The 25,823-nt window shown below is 36.5% G+C and overlaps 1 protein-coding gene across 3 annotated transcripts in view; it reads right to left on the bottom strand.

Moving 5' to 3' along the window:
* Positions 1 to 1,120: 1,120 nt before the first annotated feature.
* The window catches only part of LOC149775744 (uncharacterized), a 59,096-nt gene continuing 34,393 nt past the window's right edge, over positions 1,121 to 25,823 (bottom strand). For 2 of the 3 annotated variants that reach the window (XM_089943336.1, XM_089943337.1), the window contains 3 exons: positions 18,898 to 19,176; positions 14,344 to 14,423; positions 1,121 to 4,977 (listed from right to left, as the gene is read on the bottom strand). In XM_089943336.1, coding sequence (XP_089799462.1) covers positions 3,416 to 4,977; positions 14,344 to 14,423; positions 18,898 to 19,154 — 1,899 coding nt within the window. In that variant the 5' untranslated portion in view covers positions 19,155 to 19,176 and the 3' untranslated portion in view covers positions 1,121 to 3,415. Of the gene's footprint in view, positions 4,978 to 14,343; positions 14,424 to 18,897; positions 19,177 to 24,009; positions 24,285 to 25,823 lie in introns of those variants that run through there. The other variant, XM_089943335.1, reaches the window with a different exon arrangement.

The following is a 25,823-nucleotide window of genomic DNA, read 5'->3' on the forward strand; positions in this document are numbered from 1 at the left end:
TACTGAATGTGTTGATGTACCAAATCTTAAAAGTACTGATTTACCAATAGCCTTCATATATCATGATATATTCCAAAATTTCTTTGAATGAATTCACAATAATCCCAAATTATTGTTTTAGTCCAAAAGTCAATCAGCACTTTTAATTCCAATGAATAAGTTCAATAAATGATTCCTCTGAAATTATATACAAATACAGCAGTATACAATTCTAGACGGAATTTAATAACAGGAATAAAGAATTGCTTACCTCATCCTATACATTCTAAGTTCACTTGACCCAAGACAATAGAATGCCAAAGATGCGGGTCATTTTAAATGGAAAATTCCATAAAACTGTAAACAAGTTCCCTTCCAGAGCATTCTTTAGTTTGTAAATAACGTTAGGCCTTGAACTCCACCTCCATCTTTAATAAAATGACAATGGTCGGGTAGGTCACAACTCTACACTCGAGTCACATAGGTCCAGCACACAATATAAATTAAATATACACAACATCCCTTTTCTCATGTCACTCATTCTAATAAAGCACCACTCATGTTTTACAATGAGTTTGGAAGTCATTTAATAGTTTCATATTCATAAAAAGTTATATCTCAGTATAAGCCAAATTGAAGACCAAATGTCCTTTTGTCAAATGGTCTTTTTATATTACGCTAATACAAAAATAAAATATAAAAACCTTGTAATTTTTCAACTTAAATGCAAAAGTCATTGACTCAGCAAATTTGGTTCTATATAGTAACTTTTAAGTGCTTGTAGCGATTTAGCTTGGATTTATCTTCATTATTAGTTTTTTCCAACCTCGTCAAGTGAAGACCTTTGATCTGCAGCGACCTTAATCATCAGTAATAAAAGAAGTGAAGACTGGGATCACCTAGAAAAGACAACGGGGCTGCATTTTGCAATATTACCTTATAGAAATGCAATGATGCCAAAGCTCTTAGCCTATTTAGACATTACATGTACAATTTACAAGTAATGATACAAGCCACTTTGACTTCAACTATCATAATCATAACAGCAACAAAGATATGCATATGATTTTATGTACCAACACAACATTCTTGTTTCATTTGTATGTCTGTCTTTGCACATTCACAAATGACAACAAAAATCTTTTTGAGTGCTATATTTTTAATTAGATTCATCAGCTAAGAGCAAAATGAGATGACAACTGTATGACTATTATTAAAGTAAACATGGTTAGGACAGCAGGTATTGTATAGAATTAAATTTTTTAAGGTTGGATCCCTTTATTTTTGCACATGATTGGTACTCCAAAATAATTTTTAAAATAACAACAATTTGCATGCAACTTATTCATACCTAAGTATAATTATTTCTTAATGTACAAAACGTCATAAGAAAAATTACAATACAATATTATATGTATAAAGACAAACAACATAAAATTAAAGCAAACAAGAATCCATGAATCTAATTTTATGATGTAACAAAATATAAGGTCTAATTTTGAGTTGCATTTGTGCATATGTGTATCTATGGAAAATCAATTATAGGTTCACACAGACATATAAACTAATGAAAATAGGTACACTGAGTGTATTCAGGTGTGAATAGTGACTGGTTTTGAAACAGAGTGAGCTATCCATGAATTATCAACTGTAATGAATTGTGGGTTGAGCTATACAATAATATCCGTTTACAAATCTCAATTTATCCTTAAGAAGCTAAAGAAACTTTGTTTTAGAAAAACTAAAGACTTTGATTTATTGAGATTTATGAAACCAATGGTTTTGCAGATACATTATATTCTCATTTAAGAAAAAGATGCTCAAAACATATGCAATGATTACAAGTAAAGATACAGTAAAAATGTAGTCACTACAAACAAGGGCCCCAGGTGGCCATGTGGTCCAGAATGCTTGCATTTACCAATCAATGCCATCTCAACTCTGTCAACATGGGTTAAATTCTTGGGCTTGGCTAGAGCGAGTATGTGAGAAACAGCGTTAATCCCACAACAACAATTAACAAGTATAGACCAGTATTCAAACAACATCATGAAAAGATGGGACAAAACTTTTAATAAACAAGGCCAGATGCTCAAATTACAGAGGAGTACATTTTGTTCACATTCTTACTATTATCTCTTGATCTCACAGTCCTGTCAGGAAAGTGACCTATCACTCTTTTTCACAGCCTTATAATGGCTGTGTCTCAGCCAGGTTTGAAACAAAATGCGATATAACCTTAACAGTCTGTGATTTTATCTGTGACAGGTATGAAAATCCCAACAAATCAAACTTCTTTACTTTGTGACTCTGAAATTTGACTCCTGTAACCATACCATTAAAAGTACAGAAGTCAAGGTCTTCAATTTTATGACTCTCCAACATTGTAGTCATCAGTTTTGCAAAGTTTCAGCTTTCAAATAATTTCCTGAAGGTGTGTGAATTTTCTTCTGTTCTACTATTTTGGAATCCATTACTTCATTGGAAGTTTTACTTTGTGATTGACTTGACCAACTTATTCATTCCTTTTTATTGCCTTCACGGTCACGAAAAGACTATCATTTGTCATTTTACATCATCTTATTTCAAATGCAAACAGTGCTACATCAAAACCGTATCAAATGACAGGAAGCAGAAACCGTATCAAATGACAGGAAGCAGGTGACTTACAAAAATACAGAGAATACAAATTTTTCTTTCGGTCACAGATGCTAATAAAGCAGAGGTGAAAGTCACCTCGACAAGTTACTTGAATCTGCTTCACAACTGTATTGAGGCGACCTCCATTTGGGGGGCCTTGAGTGGTCTAAAGCACTCACCATTGCGGATCACTGCCATCTCACCTCTGTCTGTGTGAGTTCGAGTCTCAGGCTAGGCTAACGCTGGTACGAGAGAAAGCCTGCCAGTAGCTTCTTGTGGGTCGGTGGTTCTTCCCGGGGTTTTCCCGGGTTCTTCCTCCACCAATTATACCGGCCACCATGTATAGCCTAGCTTGTGCTGAAAAATGATGTTAAACCCTACAACAATCTCCATTTGGAGCAAGCCAGACTTTTTCTTAACAAGAAATATTTATGGCATATACTGAATACATGATTGCCACTGGATCATCCCGAGTTCTATCATATACAGGATTAGAAAAATTGAGGGGGTTGGGACAGAGCGGCTAAGCATAGCAACCAGTGTAACTGAAAAAGATTTATGGATTAGCCGATTTTTATGAATACTGAGCAATTTAATGATCAGTTGATGCATCTCTTATCAGATAATGGTAAAGATCGTACCCTGCTTGTTTTAACTGCAGTACTTTTTTTCTCATGGTTTGCAGGACCTGGTGTATTTTTTGTGCAAATCCCACAATGGTGTGTCTTGGCTAAAACAATGTAATTGGCTCTGATACATTTTCAGTATATTCTATTTCTTAGCTTCAAATATTATATCAGCTGGTGCACATTTTCTCTTGTGCCTCAGTTTGTCCCATTTCCACTGTTGGATCTACAGACTCAGGTTTTGTATATGGTGAGCTGGTTGCTGGATTCTGAGAGACTGTTTGCTGCAAAGGAACCATAGAACTATTAACTTTGGTTTTTGATTGAGAATTCTGATCTGTTATGGTTCCAAATTGAGGCCCCGCTGTATAGCTTGACAAAGAAGACGTATCTTCAGTCCCCATAGGAGCCCCTGCTGTTGCAGAAATGGAACTGGTCACTGGAATTCGGTTAGGCTGTGATGCAAAAGTTATCTCATCTGACACTGCAACACGTCGTGGCGTCGAAGCATGTCGAGGTGTGTTTGACAGAGCTGACAACACAGGAACACGAGATGGAGTTGGTTGCATGGATGGGTTGCTAGATGTGGGAACTCTGCCAGGAGTGGACATCGCATGTTTAGGGGCAAAATTGGTGTTCAGCACTCTGCTTGGTGTACCAAGACTGGCTGAAGAATCACTGATAAATGGTACTCTACCAGGGCCTACTATAGAACCAGATGACACACTTGTACATGACACCCTACTAGGCGTAGCTACCATAGCAGCTGAGTTTGGAATTCTGCTTGGTGTGTTTGTTGATGAGCTAGTATGGACCAGAGTCCTTCCTATGCTGGATATTGTAGAAACAGGAAGAGATGACTGGGTAGAAGCTGTTAAAGATGCAGGATGAGTAGTCTTTACAGATGTTACACTTTCTGACACTAAACCTACAGTGGCTGGGGCCTTGGCATCATCAATGGCCTCAGTCGGGCAAGAATCAGGTACCCAATTTGTCTCACTCATTTCTGGAAGATGACTGCTGCCTGCTGCTTTACTGTGCTGACCAGGAGATGCAGACATACAGCTCATAATAGATTTATCCTCAACACTGGTAGGGTCAGTCAGACTAAATGTGTCACCAGATGAGATACATTCACCTGGGGACTTTCTTGTTACGTTTACACTAGCATGTGCTATCCCATTGCCTGACTTGCTCTGTACATCAGAATCTGGAATGGAATTGTCATTTGTAGAAGCAAAACCTGGTGACCTGCTTGACCCCATTCCTGCAAGTCCTCTGTTCATATGCCCCATAGGAGTATGGCTGATTGTTCTACCTGGTGGTGCTGAGGCACCTAGACCTGCAAAACCCCTATTAATGGTGGAAGATTTTGTATAGGGCCCAATAGATGGAATTCTTCCTGGTGTCTGTACCCCTTGTGTATTAGTGCCAGGTACTCTGCTGGGCTCTGCTGCTGCCGATGAAACACTGAAATCCAAGAATTTTTCTTCCACAGATTTTGAGTTGGATTCTCTAAAAGAAGGCCTCAATGGTGTTGACTTATTGGCTGGATGGGTTTGTTGAGAAGACCCAGGGCTTCTGATTCGACCCCGACTTGGACTTTGGCCTGCTCGTGATGATTTGGCTTTACGTGCTTCTCTCTCAGCAGCATTGAGTTTTCTTTGAGTCATAATGTCCTGCAGAACTTTATCCATTCTTGCAACTCGTTTTGGTGTCTTTGGAGCTGATCCTGTGGATAAAGGTGTAAAAATTTTTATACATATAATGGATTTTTAAAATATATTTTTAAAAATAACCAGTAATTTTTTCATAGGAAAAGAGTTCTATTCCTTTTGAAAGACAGAACATTTATTTGATATTGCTTTAAATAAATAATACTTTCATCTTCAATGTCAGTAAAATCAGTCACCTCTTCTACTCTTAATAATTCAGTCATTTTTCACTGTACCAAATTGTAATGACAGGAAAGTAATATACACCGGTTTATTCACTTAAATGTCAAAGATGAATGTTTCTGTTTACATTGATATTTGAATCCTTTATACATGAGAACCCCAAAATTCATTTTCTTATTATAAAAGTCTGATGCTTAGTTTTACAAACAACTGTATTTAAGCAGAGTTGAAAGCTAGCATAACTTTCCCTTGATACACTTATGGAATTGAAGTACATGGGATGCAATCAGTATGAAGTCAATTTGACCAGCGATGCTTTTTCCCCCTCTATGTCCCTGTGGTCAAGGTGAGTCACCAAAAATTTGTTTAGGGTTTTGGCTTTAGTATTTGGCATTTTCTAATATTTCCTAAAGCCCATCATGGATTTTCTTACACATCTGGAATAGATGTAACAGAGGAACATGGATAGCATAGTGTACGTGATCATGACTGGCTATGGAATGAACTGAGATTCTGTCAAATGTAGAGATCTGAAGCAACTTATGCCACACCTACAGTTGTATCCTCTTGCATGTCATAAAAGGTGACTAAGAGTTGAGAGCCAAGGTGGCATGTCATAAAAGCTGAATAATTTAGTCAAGAGCCATGGTGCCATTCAAGAGCCATTGTGGCATGTCATAAAAGGTGACTAAGAGTAAATGGCCATTGGTCCATGTCATAAAAGGTGACCGAGTCAAGACACATGGTGGCATGTCATAAAAGGTGACTAAGTCAAGAGCCATGGTGGCATGTCATAAAAGGTGACTAACACAGTTAATGGCCATGGTGGCATGTGATAAATGGTGACTGAGTCAAGAGCCATGGTGGCATGTCATAAAAGGTGACTAACACAAACAATGGTCAGGGTGGCATGTCACAAAAAGTGACTAACAGAGTCATTGGCTGTGGTGGCATGTCATAAAAGAAGACTAACAGAGTCAATGGCCATGGATGCATGTCATAAAAGGTGACTAAAAGAGTCAAGAGATATGGCATCTCAGTGGTTAGTATGCTAAAAACATGACTAAAAGGGAGTGAGTTCACTGGTCATCATTATTGCCATAAAAAGCCAAACCAGTATAAGTATAGTCAATATAATCATTAATGCCATGCCATAAAAAGCCAAACCAGTTAAGTGCAGTCAATATAATCATTAATGCCATGCCATAAAAAGCCAAACCAGTATAAGTGCAATCAATATAATTATTAATGCCATGCCATAAAAAGCTAAACCAGTATAAGTGCAGTCAATATAATTATTAATGCCATGCCATAAAAAGCTAAACCAGTATAAGTGCAGTCAATATAATCATTAATGCCATGCCATAAGAAAGCCAAACCAATCCACATACAATCAATATAATTATTAATGCCATGCCATAAAAAGCCAAACCAGTACACCTACATTCAGTATAATTATTAATGGTTAAAAAAGAACCAAAACTATATAAATAGTGAAACTTGTGGGAAGAATTATGAAAATACAGTAACACATATCCACATTACAGCATCACAGGAGATATCACAATTACAGTAGCTTCAACATTAGCTTGTTGCAGCATCTTAAAAAATCCTAAATAAGAATAGATGGATGAAAGATTTAAGGATTTTTTCATTTCATCTGGTGATAGTTTGTGTGCAAAGGCTGCTGACAACATACTTAACCTGAAAAACTATTTAAAATGTTTTAATTAAAATCTGATGCTGGACTGACAAGACAGACAGACAGTAAGTGTGGACTATTCTAGAAGTAAATGGGGAAGTGTTGATGGTAGTTTTTCAAAGACTCTCTGGCTTTTCAATTCTAATTATACAAGTTATTAAATCCCTTCCCTTCACCCCCACAAGACCAAAGCTTCAGATTTTTTTATTACATAGTCTCCATTACTGTGGACTTCCAAAATTAGCAACATTTATGGAGCTGTGCCAGCTAAAAGGGTTATATTATTTGTCATTTGATTCATGCAGAACAAAAATAATGTATCCTCAAAACTGTCTTAATAACACTTGTATGCTGGTTATTTCTTTATTCATGTAAAGTGTAAGAAAAGTTTTAGAAAATTTTGTTTCTCTGAAAATACTTACCTAATCAAATTAACATTTAAAAATTACTCTCAGCAAACCTCTAATCCATACCTGATGCAAGAGGAAAATACATTTTTCTGTCTATGTATAATATAAACAAAGGAAAAGTAACTCTTACAGACCAACTACAGATTGTGATTTCTGGTCATATGTCTTCTCAAAATATTCCTGCCAGGAAACCCATCATTGTCTTTCGATTGAAGGAGAAAGTGTTTGGTTCTTGGCTGAAATTGTGGTTAGGTTTTGAAGGGTTTTAACACCATTTTTCTGAACTGATTGGCTCACATGATTGCAGGAAGCTACTGGCAAGCTTTTTTTCAAATCACATGATTGCAGGAAGCTACTGGCAAGCTGTTTTTTTTTTTTTCATTTCGGTCAAGATGAGATATGTGAGTGACCTGAAAAAGGCCAAAGCCTTCGTCCATTTGGCCACTTAAGACCCCTTGGTCAAGAACATAGTATGGGGTTTTAAATGACCTAAGATTTGGTACACTGTGCCAGAAGAGACATCTTCTGAGGGCACATGAAAAGGTGGCTGGGATATAACAAGTCTGCACTGACAAGGCAGCAGTTAAGAACAATCTTGCCCAAAGAAACACCCCAGGTTTTGTATAAGTTAGAAACTTTATACCTAGAAAAATAAAATGCTGAAATGGGACAAGATCTAAAGTATCCACATGGACTATCCACTATAAACCATAAACGATGTAGGGAAGGTTGCTTACATTATAAACCAAAACTGAATCTATCAAATGCTTTTGTAGTCCAGGTACACCATTATCCGTGGAGAAAGATGTTTTGAAGTGCCATATGGTGCATTACAAAATTGTGAAGGCACAAGGACTGAAACTGAGGTCAAATGGAATTGGTACACTACCACACAATAGTTGAAGCAAAGTTATTTGAGTGATACTGTGTGAATAAGTTTATGCTGATGCACATTAGACAGGTTGAGAGTGATTGAGTATTCATTATGCTGCATATACAGATGGATGGACCTTGCAGTCCCCATCTTTTATTTTGGGGTAGTAATATGCTGATTGAATCTGCTCAAGTCTTCAACAGATCTCAATTTTCTGTTCATTTCTGTAACCAGAAAAAGTCTGGAATAGAAACCCAGGGAGTCATGTTTTTGGACTACCTCAACTGTCTATTTTACAGGCAAAAACTGTACTTGCTTCTGTAAAATATCCACCTTCAAGAGATTGCTTTGCGTACCCAACATGAATGAGGATGATAAAAGTAAAGTGAAGAACAAGATCTGAAGTTCCTCTAAAAAAACCTGGATGGTCCAATCATTTGTCAGAAATAGGCTGATCTAAGTCTGGCAAAATCAAGGAATCTGGTACCCACAGGAAGGTGGGAGAGATGACAATTTAGCAGAGGGAGAAACCATTGTTTGCTCTCCCTTTAAATGGCCTGCCTGCAGAAGTTATGGACAGAAGGCAACCTTAAACTTGCCTGGCTATGTTAAGGTTGCCACTGTTGCTGAGAATTACTGTCTTTCTGTCAATGATCATCCCTTCTATGGTATGCACCCTGACAGGGTTGCCCATTGATATGGACTTGCATGTATATGGGGTTGCATGTGATATGGACTTGCATGTGACATGTGATATGGACTTGCATGGACAGCTGAAGCAGCAACTATTGTGCTGCCTGTCTTCTCACCATCTCAGCTCAACCCCCAACTGAAAGTAAGGGAGTGCAGGGTTGATGCATGATGGGGTTTAAGGGAAAGTAACAGGAATGCTTTTCTTCTTATCTAGTAGAGGTTACAAGAGGTCCTTACCAAGAAGCCCTATTGACTACTAACCATGTGGCATACCGATTTACAGGTACTGTCACCTCCAGCTTTCACAGCTAGGCTTAAGATCCCAAGAGATGCCAGGTCAAGGTGGGAGGAAGTCAACATGACATTCCTGACCTAATTAGATGTGTAAGTAAAACATTTGTCTGACCACTATACAATAGCATAGCATTTCTGTTGAGTGAAATTAAAAATATCCATGTTTTGGCCTGATAAATTTTAATGATAAATATTGGTAAGTGATTTGAACCAATGTGGTAAGGAGGTAACGAATTTGATCCAAAAGTGACACCTGTTATTTTTCTGCAATCTTTTGACAACTGTGGTAAAATTCTGAACAATGTATGTTCCTCATCTTCATCAACATCCATGACCTTGTTGTACTGATTGCTGGTTGAGGGCATTCCGAGGGAGGAAAAATTCTATATATCTTTGATTGCCACAGTAAAACTGAATTCTGTCCTTCCCACAGTTGAATTGGAATGTTCAGAAAAGTATGTCTTCACACTTGATTTAATGGGTCAGTCACCTGAAATGTAATCATGCCTTTTGTTGTTTGGACTTCCTCAATCTTTTCAGGGATAACAAACCTCTTTAGGAGGTTCTGGGATAACAAACCTCGTTAGGAGGTTCTGGCAATAGCATTCATATCATGATGAGCAAATTGTAGCATCGGTGCATCAGTTTGGTTATTCCGTAAGGTAGGGCTCAACATGCTTGGAAAGTGAAACAAAGAATGCCAACTTAGGTGCCAAAAATTCATCCTTCAAAAGGGCTTCTGTCACAATCGTAAAAGACTCGGTCTTTGGGTCAGAAACACTTGATTTCATTACCTCATCAGCATAATGTTTTAAAGGTTCCATTAGATTTAAAGCCCTCTGAGCAACGGTGGTGTTTTCTAACCATATGTGTTTGCAGAACTGAAAAGGAAAGGTGAAAGTACCAGTAACATTTAGAAAATCTTCTCTTCTTGCTTGTGTGTCATGAAGCTGGAAAGGGATTTCAGAATTTTGTATAATTTCCAATTAACAACATTGATTGCTGCCTTGCATGTACCATGGACCTTGTGAAATTAACAACTTGCTGCATTTAACAATGTGACACAATGTTCAGTGGCCAGAGCAGAATCAATCTTCTTATAAAAAGCCAAATTAACATTTGGCCTATGCATAGATAACTGAATCAAATTGTTCAAATTCAGGTTTGCTGTCACAGATTCAAATGCTGAGACCATATCTGAGGCAGTACAATGACCAACCAGATTCCACTGGCACCGATGAGTTTGTGTTCAAAATTACCCCTCACGAAAGGCCACCTGGCTAACGCGACCAGCATATTTGTGCAATAGGATAAAATTTACCCCTCACAAGTGGCCACATTTTATTTTGATATGTATCCAGAACCAGTATTTTATTCATAACATGTGTTAAGTAATCCGATTTATGTTTCCCCGATGTCAGGATTTCATTAATGAAAGAAGTGTTGAGTAAAGTACATTTACCACTAAGGTTAATATTATATCATTTATGCCTCATGAGAAGCCACATTTACTCCATAAAGCCGAGAAAGACTCAAATTCTCAAATTTTAATCCAAGGGTAAGTACATGTAATCCAATTAGCTTTACTGCAGTGTTATCATGAGATGTCCGGTTTAGTCACTTTGATAATTGTTAAATTACAGTTATTGAAGAGTAGTAACAGCTGAGAAGTGGCAGCATCGATGTACAATACACAAATCAGCAGGAAAATGGATTGATAACCTTTATGGTTTCCCTTAGTAAGATGTTCACTTTGATAATTAGTGGCTATTACTACTGCCAATAATTGTCAAAATTACAAATCCTAACGGCCATGAGGTCAAAATCTGTGATGTTAAATGGTACATATTGAAGCCGTTTCGGCTTCACTCACTTAGTGTAAAGAAATGTATAAAAACAATAGGGTACCAGACTGCAACTAACGAATCATGTGACAAGATCATTTCCTTTAAAAACACACGGCAAATTGTTTAGATGCATAAAAAATTGTTTTATCAGTATTGTAGTTGGCAACATGAATAACTTACTGCAAAAAGATCAACGAGGAAAAGAAAAATTCTCAGTTTAGAAGAAAAAGTGAAAGTAATACAACTGACCGAGAGATTCAGGGTGGGTGCGGTGGGGTTGAGGATCCTTGCAGAAAACTAATGTCGGACAGACTCAGATAAACAATATCATGAATGATAAGGAAACAATTCTGCAGGAGTGGGAAGGTGAAATGGACAGAGAAAAGAAGATTGTTTGAGCCAGGAGATGTTTGTATCCTGATTTAAATGGCAAGAAAAAGCAACAATTTTGTCAGTTGAATTGGGATATAATGACTTTACCGCAAGTAACGGATGGTTGCACAGATTTAAAGTGTGACACAATATTAAGTGTTCTTCCTTAGTGGAGAATCAGCTGATGTTAATAATGAAGTTGTCGAAGACTGGAACAAAAGACTAAACGATATATCCAGGGGATATGACAACAAGGATATTTTTAATTGCGACGAGACTGGTTTGTATTTTAGACTGTTACCAACATGTGATCTGTAACATAATTATAAAGACAGTTTTAAAACTTTATAAATGGTTATTCATAACATTCTTTTGAAAATGATGAAACAGTTTGTTTTTCATTTATTTCACAACATGCATGTGATATTTTAATGAAAACATTAAATGTTTTAGAATTAAATGTACTTGTGACTTTCTTCATATGTATTTACTATTCGCATTTGTCATCTCCCTCTAGAAAGGCCACTTTCCTGCTGCAGTAGGGGTGGCCTTATAAGAGTGGAATACTGTAGTTTGAAGGACATCATTCAAGCTCTCATCAAAGAGCAAAAACAAACTCTTCACATTTTATTTGATGCTCCAAAAGAGATGTAAAATATAGAGCAAATCCAAATGAAGCCAAATATGACGTTTTCTGTCTGAAAGACTGAACATTTTAGCAACTGCAATACCAGGAAACATGTACTGGAATACTTTTGTTATTACAGAATTTGATGAAAAGTTGTGGTCCGTATCTACAGCATGAAATGTCCAAATAATTTCTGCTTTTAATGTGTCTTCCTTTGCTAAATGATCTTGCATAGATGTTGAGATAGCATACTCTATTGACCAGGATCGCTGAGAATGATTTTGTGATAACAGTAATTTTCCTGAATAAGACTGTTGATGCTAGAAAAAGAAAAACAAAACAACTAAGTTTTACGTATATATATCATTAGGAATATATTAAATATTATTTTATTGTAATTCTACCTTTTCCATAAATTTTATACTGCTTGTGCTTTCTACGCATTCAAAGTACAGCAGTGTATAGCTTGTCAGAAGAGTTTCAACACAAATTCTTCTGACATATGTTGTTGTTGTTGTTGTTGTAGGGTTTAACGCCATTTTTCAGTACGCGATAGGCTATACATGGCGGCCAGTATTAATGGTGGAGGAAGAAACTGGGAAATCCCCAGAAAGAACCACCGACTACTGAGAAGCTACTGGCAAGCTTTCTCACATATCCACATTGGCCGAATCTGAGACTTGAACCCATGCAGACAGAGGTGAGACGGCAGTGATCCGTAACGGTGAGCGCTTTAGACCACTCGGTCACTCGGGGCCCCTCTGACATATGTAACCTGCTTTAGTTTTATCATTATTAAAACCATAAAAGTAATAATAGTAAAAATATTGAATAGTTAAATATAAATTGTAAATTTGAAATTATGGGAGGTAAGCTTACTGTTACAGTTATGACACTGTTCTTTCCCTTTTAATACCCTTATAAATATTAAGTCTCAGATAATAATGATAAAGCAACATTATGCAAAAGTAAAGAATAACTAAAATAAATATTTGTATTAGAAAATACTAAAATAGTGAGTATTTCAGACAATTAAACTCTTTCACTTGTTGTTATTTTTGTTCCCACTATTTTCCTTTGTTCTAGTGAACAGTTTTACTGGCTTCAAATTCAATAAGATTTCTGCAAAAATTATTTGTGGCACTATATATAATTCAGTGCGAAAGATTAACATATAATGTATATTTATACTCACAGTTGCTTTCTTCAAGTCGACTGAGGAGGATATGCTCTTCTTTTTGCTTTATGTTTTATTCTATCTGCATATATTCATAAGACACTTGCACCCAATCTCATAATACTAACCAATTTTAATGCAATACATATCTTCATCTTTTTCCAAGCAATGAATGTACAGTGGTTTGGACAGTGAACTCATTTGAAAATGCGTCTTGCTTGCAATTACTGCAAAGCCAGGATAAACCAGATGTGTAAGTTATTGATAACCAGGATGTAAGACAGCTGTAGTTGATTTCCGGTGTGGTTACGTTTTTTTGTTTTCGTGCAATTTACCTTTTTATTGCTGATTCAAGTTGAAGACTGTTTAAGGTCTTCTTTTAATTTATAAGGTTTCTCTATAATTGTTTTAGGTTAAAATAAAATCTTAGGTGTTATTAGGTTTTTTTAAGCTCCCTATGAACCATGACATTGACAATAGTAAAAAAAATAAATAAATCCATAAATATGAATAAATTCACTGGTAAAGATGTAAATGCTGCATACACCAGGCATATCAACCTTCTGACATCCTATACCACAAAAAAAAAAAATGCTGCATTGTCAAAATTGACTATAAATTGCCATGGATTCTTTGGAGACAATGTTCACAGTTGCATGCGATAATTTCAACTGACAACATCCTGGATATGGGTGGCCACCTAGTGGAAAGGGAGTTAGTCTGTAAGAGTTATTTCTCGTTGTCAATCATTTATAGCTTTTTTTCATCTTTCAGAGAGGGCTGGATTCAGAGGTAGCAGAGTAATCCTAATGTATTTGAAGGAGAACCTCTCCTGATTCAAATTTTTATTAAACTTAGATCTTCTGGAAACAATTCTCTTGCCACAAACTTTCATATTTTAATGGAATTCACAAAGCAAAACCAAAACTGCCTCAAAATAAGAATTTTAATTTGGTCCCAAACTTATGAATTATTCACAGAATGTGCATTTAAAATTTAAAATGTGTCCCATTCTTTTTGACATGCAACTGACTTAATATTGTTTTCAACCCAAAGGTTTGATGTTACACTTTTAACACATTAGTAGAACTTACATTTTTATACACAAGGTAATTGAAACAATGGCCCTAGATGAGAAAAGCAAGGATTGCACGGGTTAGAAGATTCTCTATAGCCACTACTAACAGTTTCTTGACCACTTACCTGGCGTTCTTCTTGGGGTAAGTTTTGCTGTTGGCTCAGTGGTATCATCATCAAAGTCAAACTCTGTTGGTTGTAGCGGTCTACATCGAATGAAAAGAAATGAAAAAATGTCTTTAAAAAGATGCATATATTTAAGAATCTATCTGATTCAAACCCTTTAAACATCTCTTCCAAGAAAAATATTGCTGAGACTTTAAAAGTTGCATGATGCTTCAAAATTTTTCCAAGTATAGATATAAGAATGCGAAAAGTCTAAATGTACTGGTATGTAGTGAATATTATTTAATTTCTTCATGATGGCTTGTACAAGAATCCATTGTAATTTCATTCTAAATTGTAAACAAAGTAAATAAATTAACTGAAGGATAAATCTGGGACTATATATGCTTGTACTACAATAAGTCAGCATGAAGTCTCCTGCCAGCAAAGCTGGCTTATTCAAAAATTAAAACCAATGATAAAAAAATTAAAGTTACAATATATACTTGCTTATAAGTAAAATCCAACTGCAAATAACAAAGATCCTGTCACCTGATCTGCAGTTCTACTAATTACTCCTAACAAACTGCAGAGACCCAGATCTGCCCATGCATCATTCAACTGCAGATATGGGACTGTGCTTTTTTGCAGTTGGTATATACAGTACACACACTTTCTTGCAGTTGGTATATACAGTACACACTTTCTTGCAGTTGGTATATACAGTACACACTTTCTTGCAGTTGGTATATACAGTACACACACTTTCAGTTGGTATATACAGTACACACACTTTCTTGAAGTTGATATATACAGTACACACACTTTTGACAAGACTCTGTCTGCATTGGTCAGTAATGGAAACAAGCTGAAAAATCATAATACAACATATGCTTGAATAAACTGAAAAGTGACATCAGCATTAGCATGATTAGGCTGACTTCAAGAAGATACAAGGGTCATGATTAGGTAGACTTCAATTAGATAGAACTGTTATGATTAGGTTGACTTCAGTTAGATAATGGTCAAGATTAGGTTGACTTCAGTTAGATAACAATGGTCAAGATTAGGTTGACTTCAATTAGATAACAATGATCAAGATTAGGTCGACTTCAGTTAGATAACAATGGTCATGATTGGGTTTACTTCAATTAGATACAATGGGTTATGATTAGGTTGACTTCAATTAGATAACAATGGTCATGATTAGGTTGACTTCAGTTAGATAACAATGGTCATGATTAAGTTGACTTCAATTAGATAACAATGGTCAAGATTAGGTTTACTTAAGTTAGATAACAATGGTCATGATTAAGTTGACTTCAATTAGATAACAATGTTCAAGATTGGGTTGACTTCAGTTAGATAACAATGGTCATGATTAGGTTGACTTCAGTTAGATACAATGGGTTATGATTAGGTTGACTTCAATTAGGTAACAGTGGTCATGATTAGGCTGACTTCAGTTAGACACAGTGGGTTATGATTAGGTTGACTTCAGTTAAATACAATGGGTTATGGATAGGTTAACTTCAGTTAGATACAATAGTCATGATTAGCTTGACTTCAGTTAGATACATTGGGTCATGATTAGGTTGACTTCGGTCAGATGTGATGCTTGGTAAACTGAAAAGCATTAGTATCATTAGGTGGACTTCAGTTAGATACAATGGTCATGATTAGGCTGACTTCAGTTAGACACAATGGTCATGATTAGGCTGATTTCAGTTAGACACAATGGTCATGATTAGGCTGATTTCAGTTAGACACAATGGTCATGATTAGGCTGATTTCAGTTAGACACAATGGTCATGATTAGGCTGACTTCAGTTACACACAATGGTCATGATTAGGCTGACTTCAGTTAGACACAATGGTCGTGATTAGGCTGACTTCAGTTACACACAATGGTCGTGATTAGGCTGACTTCAGTTAGACACAATGGTCATGATTAGGCTGATTTCAGTTAGACACAATGGTCATGATTAGGCTGATTTCAGTTAGACACAATGGTCATGATTAGGCTGATTTCAGTTAGACACAATGGTCATGATTAGGCTGATTTCAGTTACACACAATGGTCATGATTAGGCTGATTTCAGTTACACACAATGGTCATGATTAGGCTGATTTCAGTTACACACAATGGTCATGATTAGGCTGATTTCAGTTACACACAATGGTCATGATTAGGCTGACTTCAGTTACACACAATGGTCATGATTAGGCTGACTTCAGTTAGACACAATGGTCATGATTAGGCTGATTTCAGTTAGACACAATGGTCATGATTAGGCTGATTTCAGTTAGACACAATGGTCATGATTAGGCTGATTTCAGTTAGACACAATGGTCATGATTAGGCTGACTTCAGTTAGACACAATGGTCATGATTAGGCTGATTTCAGTTAGACACAATGGTCATGATTAGGCTGATTTCAGTTAGACACAATGGTCATGATTAGGCTGATTTCAGTTAGACACAATGGTCATGATTAGGCTGATTTCAGTTAGACACAATGGTCATGATTAGGCTGACTTCAGGTAGATACGATGGTCATGATTAGGCTGACCAGTTAGATGCAAGTATTTATATAAAAGATTTTAATAATCAATGAATGCTACATCTTAAGAAATCAAATAAATTCAATAATTTGATGTTGGATTTTGAATCTAAATCCAGAAGACATGCATACAGCATCAGTAAAATTTGAGCTGGCTTCCTCTCACTATTAACCTATGTGTATCCATCATGAGCAAACACAAATGAACTAAAGCATCATTGCACATAAACCATTGGATCAATAATATGACTGCACTAATTAATTCCTAAAGATAGCAATTTCAAATGCCACTACTTGATCATTAAAAATACATGGAAATGATTGAATAAAGCCCCATGTTATGATGAAGTAATTACCGATATTGTTCATCAATAACAAGATAACTAAACCAGCTGCTGTAGAGTAATTTGGAAGATCAGATCGGTACCATTCTCATTTTCAACTAGATGTCATAATAAGTTTTTCAGTGAAAACCTCATGTAATATGACCCTTCATTCAGGAGTAGTACCAATAACAAGGTTTTCAAAATGGCCACTCAGACTCATTGTCAGCCATTTGTTTTATGCAGTCACTTCCACGTGAATTTCATTTTTATAAATCTTCCTTATGACCTACCTTGCAAAAATAATTTGGTAAACTCATTTTATCCAAATAGAAAAGACCACCTCATTTGATAGCTTCTTTTATCAAAGTCATTCTAACAAAAATTTTGCTTTTGAATGCGAGCACAGACAGCTTCTTAATTAGCTTAAATGTTTGGCTACAAAAGCAATATCAAAGACTGAACTTGATCCCCTGTATCACAAATTTACAAAAACGAAAAACAATGTGAAGATATATGACCATATCAGATTGGCTGACAAAATCAGCAATTATGGCAATAAGATGTCACTAGAACATCACCCCTACATTTGCTAAAGATTACTGGCAATCAGTCTATAAATCTCCAAAGAGAAATATTTTGCTCTTGATTACCATATATTCTCAACTACAAGTTGAATCCAACTTTAGACAAAAAAAATCTTTATCTATCGCATAACATGCTGGCACATCTAGGGTTTTGCTTTTTTATTCTCTTGGTTGCTCTTAACAAATTGCAAAGTTCCAGGTCTGACCCAATTTGCTACGGCCAATCTGGGTTGATGCAGTCTGCAGCTGGACATGACTCATAAGCAAGTGTTTGTATGATGTGGATTCTTTACATAGCTTTAAAAAAAAATCAGTCATATCACTATGACGTCAGCAGTGTGACAGTTTATAGTGATGTCTAGCAATGGGGCACAATGCTGCAGACATGTAGCATCATGTCCCACCCAGTTACAGTATCCTGACACCAAGCCGTCCAGTCCTAATACTACCCTTGTAATGCTGAGCACCTAGTGAGGCAGCTGCTAGTATCATTTTCATAAATCTCTGATATGACTTGGCTTGGGTTCGAACCTGTTACCTCCAAGGTGGACGCTCTAACCACTAGGCCAACAGAGTGGATTATAATCAAGTGAATATGTTATGTTATGTTAAAAATGCATGAAATCCTACTCGCTTCTTCAGGTTCATGTATAAATATATTTTGGTGAGGAGCTTGGAAACTGAAACATAACTGCAGGCATAAATTAACCGACACAAATCATGATCAAAAGCATGAACAGTACTATGCTGACACTGTCCTACTTTTATTTTTGCTTCGGGCACACAAAAATCAAGAGTGATAATGTACTCAATATGAAACTATTCAACAGCAGAAAAGGGGATGGGCTGAAGATGTCAAATCAAGGAATGTCAAAGTCAACTTTTCTTTTTCTGCATATTTTGACAAATTACATGTATTTGGGCAATGTATTTGCCAGAATTGCATTTAAGTGCAGACACTGACCTGGTAGAAGCAGTAAGAATTTTGGTGTTTCCTGACTGCAACAATATACCAGTTGTTTTGGGTTCTATTGTAACCCCTAAATAAAGCATTGCTCTACATCCAAGAATCTACATGTCAAATGCCATGAAAAAAATTACTTGGTTTCCTCTTCCTTCTCTTGCTCCATTTCTATATCCTTTGGATTTTCCTTCTCTCCATTTTCTGACTCTGGAGGAAGACGTCCTGGACATTTCCAGTGGAGCTCCAGTACTTTGTTCTTCTGCAGCTTTTCAAATAAATCCAGGATGTCTTCTGGTGCTGGTTCCCATGTCCCCAGTGGCTGATGAGTCGGGTTGTACTTCTCATCATCACTACAATCCACATACCAGTCATCATTGTCCCCAGTTACATTCATGCTCACATCAGACAGTTTTACACTGTAAAAGACAAATTGATGGTTCACTGCTTTAAAGAGGTAAATGTAATAAAATAAATCTAATATATAATTTGTATTTAATGAGATTAGATAAACTTAATACATGCAGAACAACTCAAGGAATACAGTACTCACAAATATGCAAGACTCCTACAATAGAATATAATAACACCTTTAAGGAAGACTGCATAGACATTGACTGGATGGCACATTATGTGATGGTACATTTGGGTCTATGAAGTTTGCAGCTGGATCTAAGTGTGAGTATGTGTGGTTTGGATTTTTAATGTAGCTTTAACAATTTTTCAGTCATATCGCTATGTCTGCATTGTGGCAGTTTATAGAGCTGTCTAGCACTGGGACATCATGTCGCAGACAAGTAGCATGATGTTCCACCCAGTCACATTATCCTGACACCAGGCCAACCAGTCCTAACACTAACTTCTTAATGCTGAGCACCAAGCAAGGCAGCTGTTAGTACCATTTTTACAAGTCTTTGGTATGACTTTGCTGGGGGTCGAACCCACAACCTCCAGCATCAGAGGCAGATGCTCTAACCACTAGGCCACCGGAGCGGTAATGCAGCTGGATCTGACTTATAAACAAATATATATTTGAAATTTTGTTGCTTTTATCTACCTGTCCATAAAGTTGCACATCCATCTCAAATCCACTGAAGCATGATAAAACAAAACCGATCATTCCATTTAACTCTGAGGTGTCATACATACAGCCCACCCAACTCATTAGTCCACACCGCAGACCCGGTCTCTTGTTAGTGTCAAATTTGTATGCTTATCATAGTTCATGATACATATGGCCCGAGTGAAGTACATTTATATCTGGCCCACCACAGCAAGATTTGAGTTTGACAAAACTGATCCATTATAGCATGACAGAACATAACCTACTGAATTTGGAGCCATGAACTTTTGGACATTTCATCATGATCAAAACAAAATGACCTGATTAGATTTTCAGGTTAATTCAACAATTTCTCAATTCCCCATCCCCTTTTCAATTTTCTTTGTACAAATACCTTTTCATGCAAACCTTGTTTGGGTTGTTAATCAAAACCATTTGAGATAGACAATTTGGTACACATAATTATAATTCTATGTAGATAACTAGATTACATTTTCTAGTCATTATCAAAATATTTCATCTTTCTAAATGTTTTAATTTTTTGGGGCCTTAGACTGCTGTAGTCCACACTGGGGAGCATACATGTTTTATGAACATAAATCAAGTATGCACTTTTGGTATGCATGTCAACTGGGTCACTGGGCAAGGCATTGTTGAAAACATTTAAGTGTATTACATGTAAATGCAAACTCTGCAGTATGAGCATACTCTGGTTTTGCTGAAACCAGTCAAGCTTATTATACAAAAATGACAATTATGCAATATAAATCTATTCAGGTTTTGCTGAAACCAGTCAAGCTTATTATATAAAAATGACAATTATGCAATATAGATCTGTTCAGGTTTTGTTGAAACCATTAACAGGTGTCTTACCTGTCTGCTAAATTCTAACCTATGCAGCTTCACCATTACAATGACCCCTGCTTGCACACGGCATGGTTGATTCTAGCATTGCGTAAATGGATCTAATAAATGAGAACTGTAACCACAAGAAAATTTTTTTGCTTACCAGAGTATTATCTCTTGGAATTTTCATACAAAATGAAAAGCACACGTACTTTTATGCCTATCTCAGTATCCTGGAGAGCCCTGTATCTGAACCCCTGTAAATAACATGCTTTGTTTATAACAATGGGGGCTGCAGAAATCAGTTTCAAAATGCATGAGAAATATTAATGGGCTGAACAGAATATGGTACAAACACAGCACAGGGGATCTGCAAACAAGTCTTCTTAATGTATTGGAACTTGCACAGGGCTTGAATTTATGCTAATTCAATAACACAAGTAGTTAAAGACTTTGCCAACAGATCACCAAAAACCCCAGCCATTACTAATCCATTGAAACAGTGAAAATTATCACCAGTTGCTATCACAGCAGTTAAGAAGTGGTCTTGTGTTGGATATATCAAATAAAATGTTGAGTCAGTATTCCTTTTAATGGTCAGATCTGTTTATTGTGTTAACCATGTACCAACCAACATCGTGCACTTGACATGATACAGAAACTGCTTATGGCACAAAAAGGGACAAGCATTATGCAACTCATCAAGTAAATTAGTGTGATTATTGTCAAAACAGTCCTTGCACACAGAAAACTAGCTGGTGTACCGCCTCAAGCAAGCACCGATTTCATTACTGATCATAACAACTGGAACAGCGTCTCATGCTAGCACTGACCAATCAGAAAAATTAGTTTTCACCAATACGACAAAATAATCTAGAATTATACAGAATATTGTGTTTTAATATTTATATCGTTATTTATAAATAGTTTTAACAATTGTAAGATATATAGCCACCAGTGAAATTGCAAAAATTAGATGATGTTAAAAAAAAAAGAATGATTGTAAATATGAGATCAAGAGATGAGACTAAGAATGTGTCAGAAATGTTGGAAAAATGGCTTAAGTATGCAAAGCTGTTGTGTACTTTATTGTTCTTATCTAACTTCAAGTGGGAGACAGTCCACCAGTATAACTAGTAACCTGCATTGCATACATTTTGGAACTAAAGGACCTCATTCTGACTCTACCCATGCCCTCTGCTGATGCTGAAAGGGGGAAAAAATGCTCATATCAGATTGAAGTTCACTAAGATAGGCTACATTATCGTATCTAATGACCTGACATCACGGTTTATAATCCCAGAGATGCCATCAAGCGTGTAACCCATTACCTCATGTAAGCGCCTTTGGATGCCTCTACCCAATTTTCATGAAAGCACCTTTGGATGCCTCTACCCGATTTGCATGGACACACCTTTGCATTCCTCTACACCAGTCTCATGGAAGTGCCTTTGCATGCCTGCTGTAAAATCAGCCATTTTGAGCTGGTTTTCGTAGCACCACCTTTGGGGGAAAATCCCTTGTTAGGTACTACATTCATTGATTTTAATGACCATTACATCAGATCACATGGTCACTATTTAAACTCTAGTAGTAATCTGCTATTTAAAGTAACGGCATCGGACTCTCCTCTCCAAAATGAAGGCTTTGGATTTTGTTCAGTACTCTTCAGGAGTCTGCATGATTAGAATCACTACTATGAAAGCTTCAATAACTTTGGCAAAGGTTCTGATATTGATGTAGGCAACACAGAATATTTATAATTTATCAAATGCAGATGATTTAGTCATAGACAATGAACTGGTATATTTGGAGCATGAGAAATGTTAGCGGTGCTTGGTCATTCAGCTTCAATGACTTGATGGTGAATGAGTTCTCTAAAGATTTTAAAGTACATAAAAAATTCCTCCGTGAAAAATAATTATACAGCTTTAATTAACAGATTTTACTCTTAAATATTTCTATACACAAATGTGTTCAAAAAATGTAAAATGGTTACAACTGAATTGCACGCAACATATACTATACTGCTATAACAGTAAACAGGCAGACCTATATGTATGGAGTCAAATGGGTAACATCTGTTCTATTTATAGTGCACTACACTATAACTTTAGTACATGTGTATAAACTGCCTAAAAAACATCCATTCTATGAGGTAAAGGGTTAACATGCTGCTGAACCCAGAAAAAAATGAACTGTATATTGAAAAAGATATAGATCTGATGATGAATCAGATACAGAAACAATTTAAATCTTTCTGGTGAAATACAGTTGTTATTGTTTTGAGTTGTTGGTGTTCTTGTTTAATGACATTTCTCAGTGCAGTATATGCTATACATGGCAGCCAGTATAAATGGTAGAGGAAGAAACCGGGAAAATTCCAATGAGAACTACCACCCCACGGTTATCTACTGGCAAGCTTTCTCACATACCCACATTTGCTAAGCCCAAGAATGGAACCCATGCAGACAGGTGAAATGGCAGTGATTGGTAAAGGTGAAAGCTTCAGCCATCAGGGGTGTTTTCAATTCAATTTCAATGAAAAAAAATTGTAAATTATAAACTGAACTGGCAGAATCGGTAAAATGTAGGCATTTCATCAAAATACATAATCAGCTGATCTGTCACTTTGATCACTGGCGCGCTGTTAATCAATGCAATAGTTTGAGTTATACTGTCCGATATTTATATTCTTATTCAAGAATGCATAATTTATATTACATAATAAAAGGCTGAAAACTACAGCATATTTTACCTGTCATTAATCACAATATATATATATATATATATATATATATATATATATATATATATATATATATATAAGCGCACTGTTCATTACTCAAGTTCATATGATATTTAGCATCTTTCGTTTAAATACTTTCAATTTAATTTCTTTTATTTCTGTTGTTTTGTTAATTGGTTTTACTTACATTTACAAAAAAAAAAAAAATGCAGTCAGTAGCCATGGAAATCGTTATATCAAATAAAGGCGACCGAAAATGAAGTCGCGACAGATTCATATACACCAAAGAAAACAAATGAACGATGGCGTTATGATTACTTATGCTTTTAATACACTTTATTTTCTATAAAGTTTCCAATCTGAAAATACTATGTCGCAATTTTTGTCCTATGCCCCGTAAAATCTCATCGCCGTATGTGCAGGGTACGAAGAATATCGCCATTTTGCCCGGTACCATTCTGTCCGTTTACCTCAACTAGGCTACCTATGTAATCCATTATAGGTAATGATAGCAGTTAGAATTAGTTCATCTTATATTATACAGCCAATACACACATCATGATGATCAAAGTGTGAACATAAATATAAACCTACTTCCTGTTCATTCTGCCCTTCAATGAAGACTTCAGTCAAGTGTCTCGTGTTTGCAGCCTCGAGTTTACAGTTCCCTCGAAAATAGGTTTTTACTTGAGAACAACAATACAGTTTCAAATAGGCCTCACTGCTTAAACTAGTGTCTTATCTGGCATGAATGAAGTCATTAGTATATGCAGAACATCAATGTTTTTAACTACATCTTATAGAAACTCAATGTTTTAAGCAAAAAACTACGTTAGCCAAATTTCCCGCACAATTGGATTAAGACAAAGATGTTCCAAAAGTGTGCAGACGGGTTTGCATCCCCTTTGTACTGTCGCTTCCCAGCGAAGCGGAAAAACAAAAACTTTCGAACATTGAATTTAACCACGTTTCATTTATCAGTATAAAACAAAGATTTAGGCAAAACATTGGTAAAGTCCTTAAATAACAATGTCAACTTTTTAAAAATCAAATATAAGGGGCAAAATAGGTTGGAAGAGAAAAAGGCGGGAGTTTGAGGGAAGTATATTTCCATGTCTTGACAGCAACTTAAAACGGTGTCTAAAATTTGTTTCAAGGACACAGTGAAGCAAACAAGCTGCTATTGTTTTTACAGTTGGAGCATATTGGGGTTATATATAATTTTCGGAGGTTTCGACCATCCGGGAAGGACAAAGTCAGATAAAGTCGTTTTTTTTCCTGCTTAATTTTTGTATAGATTATACAATAGTAAACTTTAGGTCCTTTAGGGAACTAATAATTGTCACAGCCTCTATCCTCCCCCCATGACTTGGCAAGGGTGCTGCATACTATATGCAACCCCTGGATGATTAACACTAATGATCCACGAAAATGGCCAGTCATTGGGGATAGAGGCTTATGACGTATATCAGAGCCAAAAAGGGAACAAAAACTAGTTTTACCTAGATTGAATCATGCAGCTGTATACTGACACTGATTCGCTGCTGATGCAGATAACAACCAATGTAGAGTATGTGGGACTGCAACCTAAAATGTATTCAATCGTGGTTGGACCACACGCCTCCAAAAATAAAAGATATTCCAAGGTGTTCCACATGTTATTGCACAACACGACATATACGTGGAATACCTTTGACAGCGATGTGAATTCGCGCACATGACAAATATGATATGGTGTCGGAAACAACAGTGGTGTTTAACGATGCACTAAACTGGATGCGCTGGATACCAAGCGATGGATACTCCATGATAGAATCAACACCAACGCGTTTGGCCATCATGCCATTGACATGTCCACTAGAGCACCAACGTGTTAACACGAATCTTGGTGGCAGTTCCGTATTTTCTTGAACGACTTTTAATTCCTCTCGCGCAAAGACTCGACTGAGGGGTTTTACTGCTTATTCATTAATAGTTCCCAACCGGTAACACGTTGCTTGTCTTGGAGTATCATTCCGTTCCAAAATCGTTGTTGTTGTTGTTGTGGGGTTTAACGCCATTTTTCAGCACACGATAGGCTATGCATGTCGGTCAGTATTAATGGTGGAGGAAGAACCACCGACCCACGAGAAACTTCCAAAATCGTAAACACATCGACGTCAGTAGGAGGTCAGTTGCAAAACGTTGCCCACTTTCTAACTCTCCTAATGCATATAGATACCGGGTAAATATGTCTGAGTAGTTAGTAGCTATGCCGGCTGTGAGATCGCATTAGCTGGTTTTAATCCAATCGAGCGTGTGACTACATTGTTTAGTGCTGTTGTGACTAATTTAAGATGCGTTGCCCAGTCGTGAGATCTGGAACTTAAGAGGCTAGTTTCCTGCCTCAAGACCTCATCAACAATTCC

The sequence above is a fragment of the Sinohyriopsis cumingii genome, chromosome 19 (genome assembly GCF_028554795.1).
Source record: "Sinohyriopsis cumingii isolate HCF-2022 chromosome 19, ASM2855479v2, whole genome shotgun sequence".
Lineage (NCBI taxonomy): Eukaryota > Metazoa > Mollusca > Bivalvia > Unionida > Unionidae > Sinohyriopsis > Sinohyriopsis cumingii.